The sequence below is a fragment of the Notolabrus celidotus genome, chromosome 8 (genome assembly GCF_009762535.1).
Source record: "Notolabrus celidotus isolate fNotCel1 chromosome 8, fNotCel1.pri, whole genome shotgun sequence".
Lineage (NCBI taxonomy): Eukaryota > Metazoa > Chordata > Actinopteri > Labriformes > Labridae > Notolabrus > Notolabrus celidotus.
This window is the reverse complement of record NC_048279.1, coordinates 27,236,915-27,254,541: the sequence shown is the minus strand read 5'-3', so window position 1 is coordinate 27,254,541 and position 17,627 is coordinate 27,236,915. Positions and strand designations below refer to the sequence as shown.

Below are 17,627 nucleotides of genomic sequence, written 5' to 3'. Positions count from 1 at the left end.
GCTGTGTGTTCCCGACCGGGAGTCACGTCAGTCATGTCCTTATTTGGGCAAAACTCATAATCTTAATATCTTCTGAACCGTCACGTTAGAAAAAAATTCACCCCCCGTACAGTGTGTGCCATTAGAGGGATTAGCGTTGTAGGGCCAAGCCGTTTTTTGAACCAGGCTGTAAACATGTTTATTAATGCTGCAAAGATCGTCTTTTTCCCATTCATATCTATGTGGTTTCCGGTGTTTCTGCAGCAAGCCTCAAGCGGATTTTCGATGTATTGCAGTTTATATCACTTCCGCATTGGCTTCATCGTTTGAGACCGGAGTTTGCCGCTTGATTACCACACAAACTCACATTGCAAACTGTGCTTCAGGACAAAACGAGCAGGTACCAGCCAGTGAATGTTAAACACCTCCCCTCTCTGACAGCATCACAGAGGAGTGAAAACTACAGACAAGTGTGGTCATAACACAGTCCTCACATTGCTCGCTTTGACCTACATTTGTTAAATGTTGTGGTTTTACTAAATAAAAAAATACAAAATAGTGTTATTTTACTTGTCATTTTAAGATGTTAAACCAAAAGTTACACCAAACTACCAGAGATTAAAACAGAGTATGTCTTAGTGAGATAAAAACCTTTGTATTCACACCTAAATGTAAAGCTAAAGCAAAAAAATGCTGAAGCTTCCATGCATTGTTTGGTTGTCTGGGGTGAGTGTGAATGTATGTTTAACTGAGTGTGAGTGTGAGTGTGAGTGTGAGTGTGAGTGTGAGTGTGAGTGTGAGTGTGAGTGTGAGTGTGAGTGTGTGTGTGCGTGTGCGTGTGTGTTAGAGACAGAGAGAGAGACAGGGAGAGAGAGAGAGAGAGAGAGAGAGAGAAAACACACGTCAACAGTAGATCAGGAAAATAAAGTTTATCCAACATTGCTTTTGTTTTAAATGACATGTAGCACCTCTTCATCTCCTGAGTCCACTTCGTCTATGTGTCGTGTGTTTTTTAATCTTGAGAACAACTCTATCATCAAACTTTGTTTTTGCTCGTGGTCAACTATTTGACCACACACACACACCCACACAAAGATAAACATGCATTCAGAGTCATAGCAGAAAACCAAATGGTGCATGGAAACTTCAGTGTTGTTGTGGTTTGGCTTTACACTGAGGTGTAAATACAAATGTTATATATTTAGGTTTGGATTTTTGCACACAGCCAATGCTGTTAAAAGATTGAAATGTGAGTCTCTGTTTCACAAGATAAGTTTTTCTGATTTCCCGCTAAAGAGGTTTGACACCTTTATTAGTCTTTTCTTGCATAGAGAGACACTCTGTCGATGAATCTGCATTTGAATGAAAATAAAGCATGAGCTAATGTTAATCTGCAAAATGTGGTTTCATCTTTCAAAGCACAAGAAAAAAATAGTAACTGAGACTTTAAGTCCACTACTCAAGGAAGTGAAGCTTGTAAGGAAGTGTGGTCTGCTGATGTAACTGACAGGCTGAGTGGGCGGGTCTTCACTGATGAATCCACACTGGCTGACTTGCAAAATGTCAAAGGTGGCTCCTCTGTCTTGATAAGCTTTTTTCTGTTGTTTTTATAAATGTACGATATGAAACCAATCAATGTTTTATTAAACTCAGTGATAATTGTGTTATCACTTTTTTTTTTGACCCAAGGGCAAAGAGCTGTTTATTTACAAGCTAGACACATTACATGTTGATCATTTATATTTAGAGGTTGATGGTATTAGCAGTACTTCAAACTATAAGTTGGGGTAAACTTAGCATTTTATTTGGCAGTGACAGAACATGTAACTATGCAGCAAATGGAGTCAAATCCACAATGAGGACCACAGCCTCTGTATATGTGACACGCACTTAAGGCCTAAGCCACCGGTGCCACAGCCATTAATCTTTATGACTATCAATATAACCCTATGTGTCAATCCCCTCGGTCTCTCTGACTTGACAGACAAATCAAGGAGAACGTTTTTTAATGAAGAAATACCGCCATCTTTTGTTCTGTCAAAACTCCCAGAGGAAAAGTCCCGTGGCGAGTTGTTGTTGTTCATATCATTGTATTACCACAGCGGGCATGTCAGATAGCAAGCTACTTGCAGAGAGTAGATCAGCATTGTCAGCAGCCTGTGAACTGTGGGCATTAGTTTCAGGTTAGTAAACGTTCTTGTAGCTGAGGGTGGGTGAAGTGATTGTTTATTAGCAGGCTAATGCTAGCCGCTGTTAGCTTGCCCGCAGCATATCAATCAATCATTCAATCAAGCTTTATTTATATAGCACCTTTCATACAAATAAAATACAACCCAAAGTGCTTTACAGCGATTGAAAACAAGAAAGAAGCAGAAATGAAACAATGGCAAGACATATTAGGGAAGATAATAATAATGATAATAATAAAAATAATAAGAATACAAATTAAAAATAAGAACAACATAAAATAGAATAGAGACTAATGCACACCAAAATAAAATGTGAAAAAATAAAATATGTGTAATTAAAATATGTTCACTAAGCTTTTTTGCAGAGTTACACAGACTACTTTTTGACAGTTCCAAGATGGAGATAGCTGCACACAGAGAGGAAGTGCTATTGCAGCCGGGGGAGTAGCAGTGCCAACCCATAATGGATATACAAAGAGCTAAAGCTAACCTACAATTAAAGTTACCAGTTCGCTTAACAAGCTAACTACTGCCAGATACTGCTTACTTACTTCCTAAATTCAGTAAACTCACAAATCTAAAATCTACTCTGAAAGGACCATTAATGTCAAAGTTAATATCAGTCTGTATAATTCACAGAGTCCACTTGACTCCCCACAGTTAACCAAGCCGGGTGAAAGGGTGTTTTGTAAGGTTTGTCGTTGAAAGCATGTAAGAAATACGTCACCACGTACCTGATCAGCCAGTAGAAAAATTTAATTTCAGTAGCCAGTTTTCAACCTGTAGAGGACAGTCACTACAGTCGCACATTTGAATGACAATTTTAGGAATTTTAATACTTAATACTCAACTGTTGAGATCAAGAGCTGTATTGATCAATAACATTACTAAATTCTCATACATAAGTTTTCACTTAAAAAAAAGTGGTGTGTGGGGTCTAAGAACTCTTTAAGAACTCACATTAACTCAGCAACAACTGCGCCACACCGCAATGCAATATAAATCAATTCAATTACACCTTTTGATACATTATATTACATTACATCATAGTTTTAAAAAAGAAAATGTATAATTTTTTTTTCTCAATCAGGGACACCATCTAGAATAATCTGGACCAACCACACGTCTGCAAATTTTCAGAATTGTGGCACATGTGTGAAAGGAGCTAATGTGTATCTATGTAATTGTCTAAATATGGTTGCTTCAAACAACATGTGAATTACCTGAATGCTAAACTTGATGCTTGCAAAGGGACTTCAAAAACCAGTGATTAAACTTACTTGATCTTATGTGAACTTCTTTCATAGAGTCTATGATAAACACAGAAGAAAAGTATACTACGTGTGTTTCCTCTCAGTGACAATTATAGAAACCAACCATCAAACTTGAAACAGAAGCTTGCTGCTGGCAGTGTTTCACGTGCTTTAGCCTGAAAGACAGTTGAAGTTGGTTTTTTTTCCATTGTGGTAGAACAGTGGAACAACATCATAATGAAAGACCAATCAGATTAATCTGCTATTGTCTCCTCCCACTTGATATGATTATATCTTGAAGAATCTGCTTCTTGTCCGAGCTGATTTTAGTACTGTCATAAGTGGACTTACAAGAAAATGCTGACTGTCTTTTTATCACTTTTGCTGCTCCAACTGAGTCGTAAGTATATTTTTAAATTTACTAAACTAAACCAGATTTATATTTGAAGGTTGATACATTGTTGTTGTTCAGCACAGAGCAAACACTTTCTTTCTGTGTTGTTGAATACTGACATTATTTCTTTATTTTCTTCAGGGTGCACAGTCGGTGAGAACTATGAGACAAAGACTGTCAATGTTGGAGAAGATGTGACTTTGTCTTGTCCTCGCAATAAATCTTGGCTGTCAACACATGTATTTTGGTTCAGGCTTGTTTCTGAAGATTTGCCTGAATTTTTGGGAGGAACTTTTAGCTTTGACAATGACAATGAGAATGTTATCAAAACTCCTCACTACACAGCAAAACAAGAGCCTGGAACATTTGCCCTGATTCTCAGTAAAACACAGCTCAGTGATACTGGACTTTACTTTGTGTTAAACAAACTCAACTTGAAGTTACACTTTTAAAGGGAGTGTTTCTGAGAGTTAAAGGTAAGTGAAATGCACATTCACATACACTTTTTTCTAGATTTTTTAAAAATATAATCAACCCATAAATTGGAACAGATAAAATGTTTCACATAAATATAGATATCATTACAGAACTTTTGTTTTCATCAATCCAGGAAAGTGTTCATTGATGGATCTTAACTTCAGACCTCACTTTAATTAATTTTACTACCTTGAACAAATTAAAATTTTCCTCTTTGTTTGTTGAACTTATAAGAACCAGGACCTGACATCACCACAGTCATTCAAGACATTTCACCTGATCCAGCCCGTCCATGGGACTCAAAGACTCTGCTGTGTTCATTCCTTTATGATCCTGAAAATAAACCATGTTCAGGAAAACACAGAGTATTCTGGTTCAGAGCTGGATCAGATGAATCCCGTCCCAGCTTCATTTACACTCATGGAAACAGAAGTGATGGATGTGAGGAGAGCTCTGAGGCTCCCTCTCTGCAGAAATGTATCTACAGCTTCTCTAAGACCTTCAGCTCCTCTGATGACGGGACGTATTACTGTGCTGTGGCTGCATGTGGGGAGATATTGTTTGGAAATGGAACAAAGCTTAACATTGAAGGTAACTGCATGATATTTTACATAAATCAGTTATATGTACTGCATTCCAAATTATGATGCAAGTTGCATTTTTGTAAATATTTAAAAAAATATGTTCAAAGTTTTGGGATTTTCAAACTACGTCTGCTGTAATTTAAAATAAATGCAGAATCTGCAGAAATGAGTGTGCCAAATCATTATGAGAGTTGGTGATAAGAACATATAACTCATGAAAATTAAAAACTAGGCACCATTTTTAACATTCTATTGATTTAGAATGATAATATTTACTACAACTATTCAAACTTCAACAAAAACATTTCAAATCTAAAAAGCAACTAGAACCAGTTTGATGTGGGTACAATTTACCAAAAATATATTTGCAGTGTTCTTAAATATTAATTAAGTTGTTCTTTTCTTTAATCATCCAAAAATATATTATTAAAATAACTGTGAATTGTTATTTTTGCTTTGTGTCAGGAAACAACATGCTGATGATGAACATACCTCTGTTTCTGCTCTCAGCTGCTTTGGCTATCTGTCTGGTTGTTATAGCCCTCCTGATTTATACCATCAAGACAAAATCTTCTTGCAAAAGTAATAAATCTTACCCCATCATGAATCGTTCAAACATTTAGTATTACAGCTCTGTGTAGATTAACCAACTCATCTTTGGTTTTACTTCATAACAGCTGCTGCTGATCAGCACGGAAATTCTGCAACAGCCAACTCTGGTCAGCAAAGACGGCAGGTAAGATACATGAAGATACAAAAAGATGAAAGAGTTTTTCTCTTCTTGTCGATATTTACATCAGTCTCATCATGCCAAATTTGCTGTACATCCTCAGAGAGATGAGAGATCACTAGTTTATGCTGCACCAACGTTTTCTAAGAAGAAAGCTGTCAAAGGTGAGAGAAGAAACATGAAAAGAGCAGAGGAAGAGACGTTGTACAGCGGTGTCAGAAATGTTTGTGACAAACTAGCAAAACACACAATGGACTTTTGTTCACAAGACTGCAGAAAACTTTTTTTTCTGACTAGTGATCAGCAGGTAGCGATTAACAGTGTTTCATTTGAAATAACTTTAAATGTTTTGTGTATTTGATGTTATATGCTGTCTAATCTGTTAGTGGTTAGTTTCAAGTCTTCAAAGTGGAGTGAATCATCATGACATACAAATATCATCATTTTATGTTAGTGATGCCTCGAAGGGATGTTCTAAAGATCTGTGCATCATATATCTATCACCTTTTTCTTGAGTTTTGAGCATTTCATCTTGATGTGTTGAAACAGGTTTGTCTAATAAGGCTTTTTAGAAAAGAGGGAAGGTTTCCTCTTTGTGTTTTGACTTGAATGAAGGTTTAAGGCTTTACAAGTTTCTTTTACTGCAATTCAAAAAAATTATGACATTTGATGAAAATGCTGTTTTTGAATTTTTGTTCCTTTGCTTCATTGAAGGCAAACTGCAGACTGTAAAGAAATTCTTAGTAAGAAGTATGTCACTTTATTTATACAAAGCTGAGATCCTGTTTACTTCATTTTGACCTTATTTTAACCTTCTTCCTTTCTAATGACATCATTTTATGTTTAAAATGTAATTTATTCATTTTGAACATAACTACTGAAAAACTTGCCTTGTAAATAAAATCAGAGCTTTCAACATGCTGTATGATCTTGTGTTTTTTTAAGTCATGAAGAGGTGATTTCTGTCATGCATAACAGCTGAGGGAGATCAAGAAAAAAAGTCAAATCAAAGCTTTGTCAGTAGAGGCCAAATGTTTCCGGGAGGTTGAATGGTTTCGCATGTCTTTAAATCAAGGACAAAGACATGAGTGTGGCAGGAAATGCTCTTCAACTGAATGACACAATAACCAATCAGATGCATTTGGTTTAAGTTTAAATTGTATGCATTTTCGCCTCTATGGAGAGGACAGCTGAAGAGAGAGAGGAAATGTGGGGGTTAAGAGTGGGGAAGACATGCAGCACATGGTCGAGGCCAGGAGTCGAATCAACAACTGCTGCAATGAGAACTATAGTCTCTTCATATTGGGAACGCGATTTAACTGCTAGGCCAACGGTGCCCCAGAATATCAATGTTATCATCTCTGATTATGTGTGTTTCAAAGCAGTTTGTTGGATTGATTTTTGTACAAACATTAAACTCAAGTTTTTTATGTATTTCTACATTGTTCACTCTACAGTTTTGATTTCCAAAAATATCTCCGCTAATGAGCAGCTAACGACTGGTTGCTCTTGTTTTTGTTGTGTGTAGATTCATCTTCTTATTGCTAACAGGAGATTTGCATTCACATCCATTAAAATAAAGCAAACTTTGCACATGAGTCCAGTCCAGAGCCGACCTTTTTAACTGGCTCTGTTAGCCAAGTTTCAGTGGAGGAGCTACATTACTAGAGTTAATAAATAAATATCTATATGGTTTCCGGTGTTTCTGCAGCAAGCCTCAAGCGGATTTTCGATGTATTGCAGTTTATATCACTTCCGCATTGGCTTCATCGTTTGAGACCGGAGTTTGCCGCTTGATTACCACACAAACTCACATTGCAAACTGTGCTGCAGGAGAAAACGAGCAGGTACCAGCCAGTGAATGTTAAACACCTCCCCTCTCTGACAGCATCAACCACTGAGGAATGCAAACTACAGACAAGTGTGGTCATAACAGTCCTCACATTGCTCTCTTTGACCTACATTTGTTGGATGTTGTGGTTTCACTAAATAACAAAAACTAAATAGTGTTTTTTACTTGTCATTTTAAACCAAAAGTTAAACAAAGCTACAAGAGATTAAAACAGAGTGTGTCTTAGTAAAATAAAACCTTTGTATTCACACCTAAATGTAAAGCTAAAGCAAAAAAATGCTGCCGCTTCCATGCATTGTTTGGTTGTCTGGGGTGAGTGCGAATGTATGTGAAGTGAGTGTGTGTGTGGTGGTGTGTGTGTGTGTGTGTGTGTGTGTGGTGTGTGTGCGTGTGTGCGTGTGTGTGTGTGTGTGTGTGTGTGTGTGTGTGTGTGTGTGTGTGTGTGTGTGAGTGTGTGTGTGTGTGTGTGTGCCTGTGTGTGTGTGTGTGTCTTTCTGTGTGTGTGTTAGTGTGAGAGAGAGAGAGAGAGAGAGAGGGAGAGAGTGAGAGGGAGAGAGAGAGAGAGAGAGAGAAAACACACGTCAACAGTAGATCAGTAAAAGAAACTTTAGCCAACATTTTTTGTTTTAAATGACATGTAGCACCTCTTCATCTCCTGAGTCCACTTCGTCTATGTGTTGTGTGTTTTTTAATCTTTAGAACAACTCTATCATCAAACTTTGTTTTTGCTCGTGGTCAACTATTTGACCACACACACACACCCACACAAAGATAAACATGCATTTAGAGTCATAGCAGAAAACCAAATGGTGCATGGAAACTTCAGTGTTGTTGTGGTTTGGCTTTACACTGAGGTGTACATACAAATGTTATATATTTACGTTTGGATTTTTGCACACAGCCAATGCTGTTAAAAGATTGAAATGTGAGTGTCTGTTTCACAAGATAAGTTTTTCTGATTCCCTGCTAAAGAGGTTTGACACCTTTATTAGTCTTTTCTTGCATAGGGAGACACTCTGTCGATGAATCTGCATTTGAATGAAAATAAAGCATGAGCTAATATTTATCTGCAAAATGTGGTTTCATCTTTCAAAGCACAAGAAAAAAATAGTAACTGAGACTTTAAGTCCACTACTCAAGGAAGTGAAGCTTGTAAGGAAGTGGGGTCTGCTGATGTAACTGACAGGCTGAGTGGGCGGGTCTTCACCGATGAATCCACACTGGCTGACTTGCAAAATGTCAAAGGTGGCTCCTCTGTGTTGATAAGCTTTTCTCTGTTGTTTTTATAAATGTACGATATGAAACCAATCAATGTTTTATTAAACTCAATGGTAATGATGTTATCATTTTTTTCAGACGAAAGGGCAAAGAGCTGTTTATTTACAAGCTAGACACATTACGTGTTGGTAATTTATATTTAGAGGTTGATGGTATTAGCAGTACTTAAAACTATAAGTTGGGGTAAACTTAGCATTTTATTTGGCAGTGACAGAACATGTAACTATGCAGCAAATGGGGTCAAATCCTCAATGAGGACCACAGCCTCTGTATATGTGACACGCACTTAAGGCCTAAGCCACCGGTGCCACAGCCCTTAATCTTTATGACTATCAAATATACCCTATGTGTCAATCCCCTCAGTCTCTCTGACTTGACAGACAAATCAAGGAGATCGTTTTTTTAATGAGGAAATACCGCCATCTTTTGTTCTGTCAAAACTGCCAGAGGAAAAGTCCCGTGGCGAGTTGTTGTTGTTCATATCATCGTATTACCACAGCGGGCATGTCAGATAGCAAGCCACTTGCAGAGAGTGGATCAGCATTGTCAGCAGCCTGTGAACTGGGGGCATTAGTTTTAGGTTAATAAACGTTCTTGTAGCTGAGGGTGGGTGAAGTGATTGTTTATTAGCATGCTAATACTAGCCGCTGTTAGCTGGCCCGCAGCATATGTCCACTAAGCTTTTTGCAGAGTTACACAGACTACTTTTTGACAGTTCCGAGAGGGCGATAGCTGCACAAAGAGAGGAAGTGCTATTGCAGCCGGGGAAATAGCAGTGCCAACCCATAATGGCTATACAACGAGCTAAAGCTAACCTACAATTAAAGTTACCAGCTCGCTTACAAGCTAACTACTGCCAGATACTGCTTACTTCCTAAAATTCAGTAAACTCACAAATCTAAAATCTACTCTGAAAGGACCATTAATGTCAAAGTTAATATCAGTCTGTATAATTCACAGAGTCCACTTGACTCCCCACAGTTAACCAAGCCGGGTGAAAGGGTGTTTTATAAGGTTTGTCGTTGAAAGCATGTAAGAAATACGTCACCACGTACCTGATCAGCCAGTACAAAAATTTAATTTCAGTAGCGGTTTCAACCTGTAGAGGACAGTCACTACAGTCGCACATTTTAAAGCTTTTTTAGGAGTTTTAATACTATATACTCAACTGTTGAGATCAAGAGCTGTATTGATCAATAGCATTACTAAATCCTCATATGAATACGTTTTCACTTTAAAAAAAAGTGGCGTGTGGGGTCTAAGAACCGCAATGCAATATAAACCAATTCAATTACACCTTTTGATACATTATATTACATTACATCATATTTTTAAAAAAGAAAATGTATCATTTTTTTCTCAATCAGGGACACCATCTAGTATAATCTGGACCAACCACACAATGTCCGCAAATGTTCAGAATTGTGGCACATGTGAAAGGAGCTAATGTGTATCTATGTAATTGTCTAAATATGGTTGCTTCAAACAACATGTGAATTACCTGAATGCTAAACTTGATGCTTGCAAAGGGACTTCAAAAACCAGTGATTAAACTTACTTGATTTTATGTGAACTTCTTTCATACAGTCTATGATAAACACAGAAGAAAAGGGAACTACGTGTGTTTCCTCTCAGTGACAATTATAGAAACCAACCATCAAACTTGAAACAGAAGCTTGCTGCTGGCAGTGTTTCACGTGCTTTAGCCTGAAAGACAGTTGAAGTTGTTTTTTTTTCCATTGTGGTAGAACAGTGGAACACCATCATAATGAAAGACCAATCAGATTAATCTGCTATTGTCTCCTCCCACTTGATATGATTATATCTTGAAGAATCTGCTTCTTGTCCGAGCTAATTTTAGTGCTGTCATAAGTGGACTTACAACAAAATGCTGACTGTCTTTTTATCACTTTTGCTGCTCCAACTGAGTCGTAAGTATATTTAAAATTTTCTAAACTAAACCAGATTTATATTTCAAGGTTGATACATTGTTGTTGTTCAGCACAGAGCAAACACTTTCTTTCTGTGTTGTTGAATACTGACATTATTTCTTTATTTTCTTCAGGGTGCACAGTCGGTGAGAACTATGAGACAAAGACTGTCAATGTTGGAAATGATGTGACTTTATCTTGTCCTCGCAATAACTCTTGGCTGTCAACACATGTATTTTGGTTCAGGCTTGTTTCTGAAGATTTGCCTGAAATTTTGGGAGGAACTTTTTTCTTTGACAATGAGGATGTTATCAAAACTCCTCACTACACAGCAAAACAAGAGCCTGGAACATTTGCCCTGATTCTCAGTAAAACACAGCTCAGTGATACTGGACTTTACTTTTGTGTTAAACAAACTCAACTTGAAGTTACACTTTTAAAGGGAGTGTTTCTGAGAGTTAAAGGTAAGTGAAATGCACATTCACATACACTTTTTTTCTAGATTTTTTTAAAATATAATCAACCCCATAAATTGGAACAGATAAAATGTTTCACATAAATATAGATATCATTACAGAACTTTTGTTTTCATCAATCCAGGAAATTGTCCATTGATGGATCTTAACTTCAGACCTCACTTTAATTAATTTTACTACCTTGAACAAATTAAAATTTTCCTCTTTGTTTGTTGAATTTATAAGAACCAGGACCTGACATCACCACAGTCATTCAAGACATTTCACCTGATCCAGCCCGTCCATGGGACTCAAAGACTCTGCAGTGTTCATTCCTTTATGATCCTGAAAATAAACCATGTTCAGGAAAACACAGAGTATTCTGGTTCAGAGCTGGATCAGATGAATCCCGTCCCAGTGTCATTTACAGTCATGGAAACAGAAGTGATGGATGTGAGGAGAGTTCTGAGGCTCCCTCTCTGCAGAAATGTATCTACAGCTTCTCTAAGACCTTCAGCTCCTCTGATGACGGGACGTATTACTGTGCTGTGGCTGCATGTGGGGAGATATTGTTTGGAAATGGAACAAAGCTTAACATTGAAGGTAACTGCATGATATTTTACATAAATCAGTTATATGTACTGCATTCCAAATTATGATGCAAGTTGCATTTTTGTAAATATTAAAAAAATATGTTCAAAGTTTGGGATTTTCAAACTACGTCTGCTGTAATTTAAATAAATGCAGAATCTGCAGAAATTAGTGTGCCAAATCATTATGAGAGTTGGTGATAAGAACATATAACTCATGAAAATTAAAAACTAGGCACCATTTTTAACATTCTATTGATTTAGAATGATAATATTTACTACAACAATTCAAACTTCAACAAAAACATTTCAAATCTAAAAAGCAACTAGAACCAGTTTGATGTGGGTACAATTTACCAAAAATATATTTGCAGTGTTCTTGCAAAAGTAATAAATCTTACCCCATCATGAATCGTTCAAACATTTAGTATTACAGCTCTGTGTAGATTAACCAACTCATCTTTGGTTTTACTTCATAACAGCTGCTGCTGATCAGCACGGAAATTCTGCAACAGCCAACTCTGGTCAGCAAAGACGGCAGGTAAGATACATGAAGAAACAAAAAGATGAAAGATTTTTTCTCTTCTTGTCGATATTTACATCAGTCTCATCATGCCAAATTTTGCTGTACATCCTCAGAGAGATGAGAGATCACTAGTTTATGCTGCACCAACGTTTTCTAAGAAGAAAGCTGTCAAAGGTGAGAGAAGAAACATGAAAAGAGCAGAGGAAGAGACGTTGTACAGCGGTGTCAGAAATGTTGTGACAAACTAGCAAAACACACAATGGACTTTCGTTCACAAGACTGCAGAAAACTTTTTTTTTCTGACTAGTGATCAGCAGGTAGCGATTAACAGTGTTTCATTTGAAATAACTTTAAATGTTTTGTGTATTTGATGTTATATGCTGTCTAATCTGTTAGTGGTTAGTTTCAAGTCTTCAAAGTGGAGTGAATCATCATGACATACAAATATCATCATTTATGTTAGTGATGCCTCGAAGGGATGTTCTAAAGATCTGTGCATCATATATCTATCACCTTTTTCTTGAGTTTTGAGCATTTCATCTTGATGTGTTGAAACAGGTTTGTCTAATAAGGCTTTTTAGAAAAGAGGGAAGGTTTCCTCTTTGTGTTTTGACTTGAATGAAGGTTTAAGGCTTTACAAGTTTCTTTTACTGCAATGCAAAAAAATTATGACATTTGATGAAAATGCTGTTTTTGAATTTTTGTTCCTTTGCTTCATTGAAGGCAAACTGCAGACTGTAAAGAAATTCTTAGTAAGAAAGTATGTCACTTTATTTATACAAAGCTGAGATCCTGTTTACTTCATTTTGACCTTATTTTAACCTTCTTCCTTTCTAATGACATCATTTTATGTTTAAAATGTAATTTATTCATTTTGAACATAACTACTGAAAAAACTTGCCTTGTAAATAAAATCAGAGCTTTCAACATGGCTGTATGATCTTGTGTTTTTTTAAGTCATGAAGAGGTGATTTCTGTCATTGCATAACAGCTGAGGGAGATCAAGAAAAAAAGTCAAATCAAAGCTTTGTCAGTAGAGGCCAAATGTTTCCGGGAGGTTGAATGGTTTCGCATGTCTTTAAATCAAGGACAAAGAATGAGTGTGGCAGGAAATGCTCTTCATCTGAATGACACAATAAGTCAAGTTCTCAAATGAGGACAGTGTCAAGATGCTGGTGGTTTGGCTCACACTGCTTCTCCTCCGAGAGGGATGTAAGTGTAACAACTCATTATTTTCCTGTTAGAGTATATGAATGAATTCTAGAAATGTGATGGTTCATGTTATTGTCTTAATGATGATATAATACTTGTGATTTATTTTTTCATGCATTGTTTGTTTTCTTCAGATGCAAAGCCTCTTGTGATCACAGTCCAGCTGGGAGAACCTGCGACTTTGACGTGTTATTCTCCTGATATGTTGAGCTATAGAGTCTTCTGGTACAAGCAGCGTGCAGGGGAAACTCTGTCATTAATCGTTAGGCTGCAGAAACGCATTAAGCCTGTGTTTGGAGAAGAGTTTTCTGCCTCCAGATTTGATGTGAACATTTACGAGACTATGAGTAATCTGACCATTTTGAGGACCGTGGAAGACGATGAGGGGACGTATCACTGTGCGGTCTCAGATTGGATTGAGATTAATTGGACTGCAACGTATTTGTTATTGAAAGGTAAAGATGGGAGAAGATTTCCTCTTATTCTCTCCTTTTTTTTTACCCTTCAAAGCTACCACGTGAGTTGCTTTTATTTAGTTTTATGTTGTCTTAGTGTTGTAATCTGGCTTTGATTCCCTCTTTTATTTTTTAGCTCTTGGCTTGTGTTTTAATGTATTAGGTTACTTCTTGTCTTTTCTGGTTAAAAGTTCTTCTTTGTTTAGTTTTCCATGTGTTGTTTCTTTGGCTCTTGTTCACATTGTTCGTGTAGTTTTACCATTGTGTTTTTCAGTTTAGTACTCGGTGTTCCATGTTTTATTTTGTAAGGTCAAGCTACTTGTTTTAATGTCTTGTTATCTTTCTGTCTGTATTAGTTATGAGTTATCCTTTTGTCTTCCTTGTGCTTTTTATTAGCTATCCATTTCTCATGTTACATGTATATTGTCCTTACTTACCCTTCCTGTTCCTGTGCTCACTGTAAATGTAGTGTGTCCCTTTTTTTTATTATGTACTTCTTACCCCAGTGTGTCGGCTTTATTTTTACTTCCTGTCTTTGATTGTTTCCCAAGTCTTTGAATGTGCGCCCTGCCTTGAGTAGTTCCACGAAAATCTAAAAAGCTCTGAAGAGGTCCAGAGTGAAGCTGTCATTGGCCAGCTTCTTAAAACAGAGCACTGCTCTCTGATTGGTGCAGTGGGGTTAACCAATCAGCTACCGTTTACTATAAGTAGGCTGGCCTGAGGAGGCCCAAGGAAATGCAACACTCACCCAGCCATCACGCCCACACACTCGTACACAGACACTATACCAGATGTGGTTATTCACACACACACACACACACACACACACACACACACACACACACACACACACACACACACACACACACACAGAGGGAGCAATCTACCCGTTTTAACCTCCGTCTCTGTACTTTTTTGCAGGAAACACTCAGAAAACATCAAACTTGACTGTTGTTCAGTGGCCATCAGTCTCAGATCCAGTCCGCCTAGGAGACTCAGTGACTCTGCAGTGTTCAGTCCTCTCTGACTCTGAGAGTATAACATGTCCAGGGGACAACAGTGTGTACTGGTTCAAATCTGGATCAGATAAATCTCATCCAGACATTAACTATACTAATGAAAACAGACGTGGTGAATGTAAGCAGAGATCTGACACTCAGAAAAGTTGTGTTTATCACCTCTCTAAGAGCGTCAGCTCCTCTGATGCTGGGACTTACTACTGTGCTGTGGCAACATGTGGACAGATCTTATTTGGAGATGGGACAAAACTGCAGATTGGTATGATTATTTGTACAGACCTGGAATGTATATCCCTTATATGTGAATAACATCATCATTACTTTGTTTTTTTCTCCTTTGTTTTCCAGAGCAAACAGCAAGTCCTGAGTTAATCAGCCTGATGATAGCGATACTCTGCTTGGTCATTTCTGTGATTGTTAATATTTTCAGCTGCTTCCAAAAGCAAAGAGCAGAATGTGAACCACTTAAAGGTAAGAGTTATTGACCAAACTCACAATTAAGTTTAAATCTAATGTTTCTCATTAATGATATCAAACAACTGCTGGTGTTGTTACCAGAAGTAATATGACTCACTTGTTCACTCAGCAGAAATATAATCAAACTACTTCATCCCTGATCATAAGTAACTTTGTATTTGTCTGTTTCATGATCCAGCTGCTGCTGACCTGCATATATACAGTGGACGTCAAATAGTTCAACAGGTAAAGTATTTTAAAAGCAGGTCAAACTTGTACAAAAATGTATAATTTTTTAACTTTTCTTCATACTCATATTCACAGACCGATGAGGACACACTATTATACTCTGCGGTTGTCTTCACCATGAGGAAAGCTACCAGCGGTGCAGTGAAGGAAGAGAGGATCAGCTCTGCTTTAAAGGCTTTTGGGTTAAACTGATGAGTCAACAGGTCTGTTTTTTTCATCAGATAGTGTCACATGATCTGGATAATTTTGGTGTGAGCTAAAGAATATTAGCTGTATTACAAACAGTAAAACCTTATATCAACAAACCATTGATGGAGGCTATCACTTATGCCCAATGACAGCTGGTAGTGGCTCCTGCTATTGGATGTATATACGTATTAAACTGTGCAGTATTCAGGTTCATTGGTATGAGTCATGACTTTGCAGTTACCATCAAATCTAGAAGTCACACCAGTTTATAAGACGCAGCCTGTTTGTTGGAGAGCTTCCAGAGGGAAAAGGTTTCTATTGTGATCCTACATTAGGACTTTCATTATGTTCAGCAACATGCTTCTATGCAGCTTGTGAAGATCTTTCTAGTACCAGCTACCTGTACAGTAGTTGAGCTCAGCCTTAAGTGTCATGGATAGTTGTGAGTTATGGATAGATCCAATTTGCAGAGATTTGTTCCACCTCCCTTCCAAAAGTCACTGTCGTCTTGAACTGAAAAGTCTTTTAATCAAACCAGCACTCCTCAAGGTTTATTTCAGTCATCATGTACCACAGTTTTCTTTACATGCATCATTATAACCTAATGAGGGAGAAAAGAGTGAAACGGTGGCACTGCTATACAGGTCTGCCTCGCTATGTATCTGGCATTCTTTGTGCTTTGATGCAGTCGCTTGGGAGGCCACTCACTTGTTAAATGACAAAAGTATTTAAAGTGCACCTTAGACATCAATTTTTTGGTAATGGCTGCTTCGTTCTTTAATTTATCGCAATAAATAAGTCATATCAAATGTTCAGCTAAAGTTTCTGTGTTTGTCTTCGATGTATAAGAAGATGTGATATCACAACAATTTTCTATTGACAACAAAATAACTGTAAAACCTGTTCATATTAAAGGACTGTAAAATAAAGAGTTACAGAGACTTCACTGACTACATTATTGCACTGAGTGTTTGAGGGTTTACTATTGACTTCAATTCATTCAAACATGAACTGTCACATGTTAAAGTTGGTCAGTGGAACTTTGTTGCATAATTTTCTCTTCATCACTTCTATAACAGCTGCTTTAAGTATATCACAAAACTGCAACAAATTATTCTTTAAAAATGTGTTTTATTAATTCTAAAATATGTGATATTTTATTGAATTTGGATTAAAACAGGGAGAAACTTGTCAATTGGATAGGCTGTCAGTTAAGCGCTTCCCCCAGTAATCCACACTAAGAATAAACTTCAGTGTCATATCCTGCTCTGGTCAACAGAAGAAGGGGGTTGGACAAATGAATAAAAGCACCTCCTCCATCTTGTAACAAATATTGCAGAAAAATAACAATTTACCTACCACAATAACTATCTACACATGCAAGGTTTTGTGATCTTAAAAAAGCAGAAATCCAAAACACAAGTAGCATTCCATTTGCTCTTTTATTAACAGTGATACTGCAGCACAGACTGACTAACATACAGTAAGTCCTGTGCTGAGAGAGGAAGCAAGAAGGCCCCACTGTGTTCTCACCTCAGTTTAATGCCCAACCACAGCACGGCTTAAAGTTTCCATACACGATTTATTTGTCAGTGCTGGCTGTGAATGCATGTCTATTTATGTCCCTTTGTGTTTCTCTGTGCACCAAAGGACTAAAAGTGTACATCTGTAGCATTCACAGTAAATTATTGGTCAAAAATGTTTTGGGATTGTGGTCAGAATCATGTTGACCATTATAAAACACACAAAACACAATGTATTGAATATTATTCAGGGCAGATTTAAGCTGAAGGATAGCAAGGTGAAACT

At 37.3% G+C, this 17,627-nt stretch overlaps 3 protein-coding genes across 3 annotated transcripts; all 3 read left to right on the top strand.

Moving 5' to 3' along the window:
• Window positions 1-4,239: 4,239 nt before the first annotated feature.
• Window positions 4,240-6,303, top strand: LOC117817662 (the record flags this gene model as incomplete). The annotated part of the gene is made up of 5 exons (XM_034690413.1): window positions 4,240-4,291; window positions 4,527-4,883; window positions 5,342-5,458; window positions 5,554-5,612; window positions 5,710-6,303. Coding segments are annotated over 5 exons (843 nt in total), but the record flags the coding sequence as incomplete, so codon positions are not given.
• A 4,234-nt stretch (window positions 6,304-10,537) lies between these two features.
• Window positions 10,538-11,981, top strand: LOC117817658. The gene is made up of 4 exons (XM_034690411.1): window positions 10,538-10,667; window positions 10,802-11,131; window positions 11,369-11,725; window positions 11,977-11,981. The coding sequence occupies exons 1-4, from the start codon at window positions 10,625-10,627 to the stop codon at window positions 11,979-11,981; spliced, it is 735 nt and encodes a 244-aa protein (XP_034546302.1). The 5' UTR covers window positions 10,538-10,624.
• A 1,396-nt stretch (window positions 11,982-13,377) lies between these two features.
• Window positions 13,378-16,749, top strand: LOC117818040. Its single transcript, XM_034690897.1, has 6 exons — window positions 13,378-13,450; window positions 13,585-13,905; window positions 14,827-15,183; window positions 15,273-15,395; window positions 15,580-15,626; window positions 15,705-16,749. The coding sequence occupies exons 1-6, from the start codon at window positions 13,408-13,410 to the stop codon at window positions 15,819-15,821; spliced, it is 1,008 nt and encodes a 335-aa protein (XP_034546788.1). The 5' UTR covers window positions 13,378-13,407; the 3' UTR covers window positions 15,822-16,749.
• The last annotated feature ends 878 nt before the right edge of the window (window positions 16,750-17,627 follow it).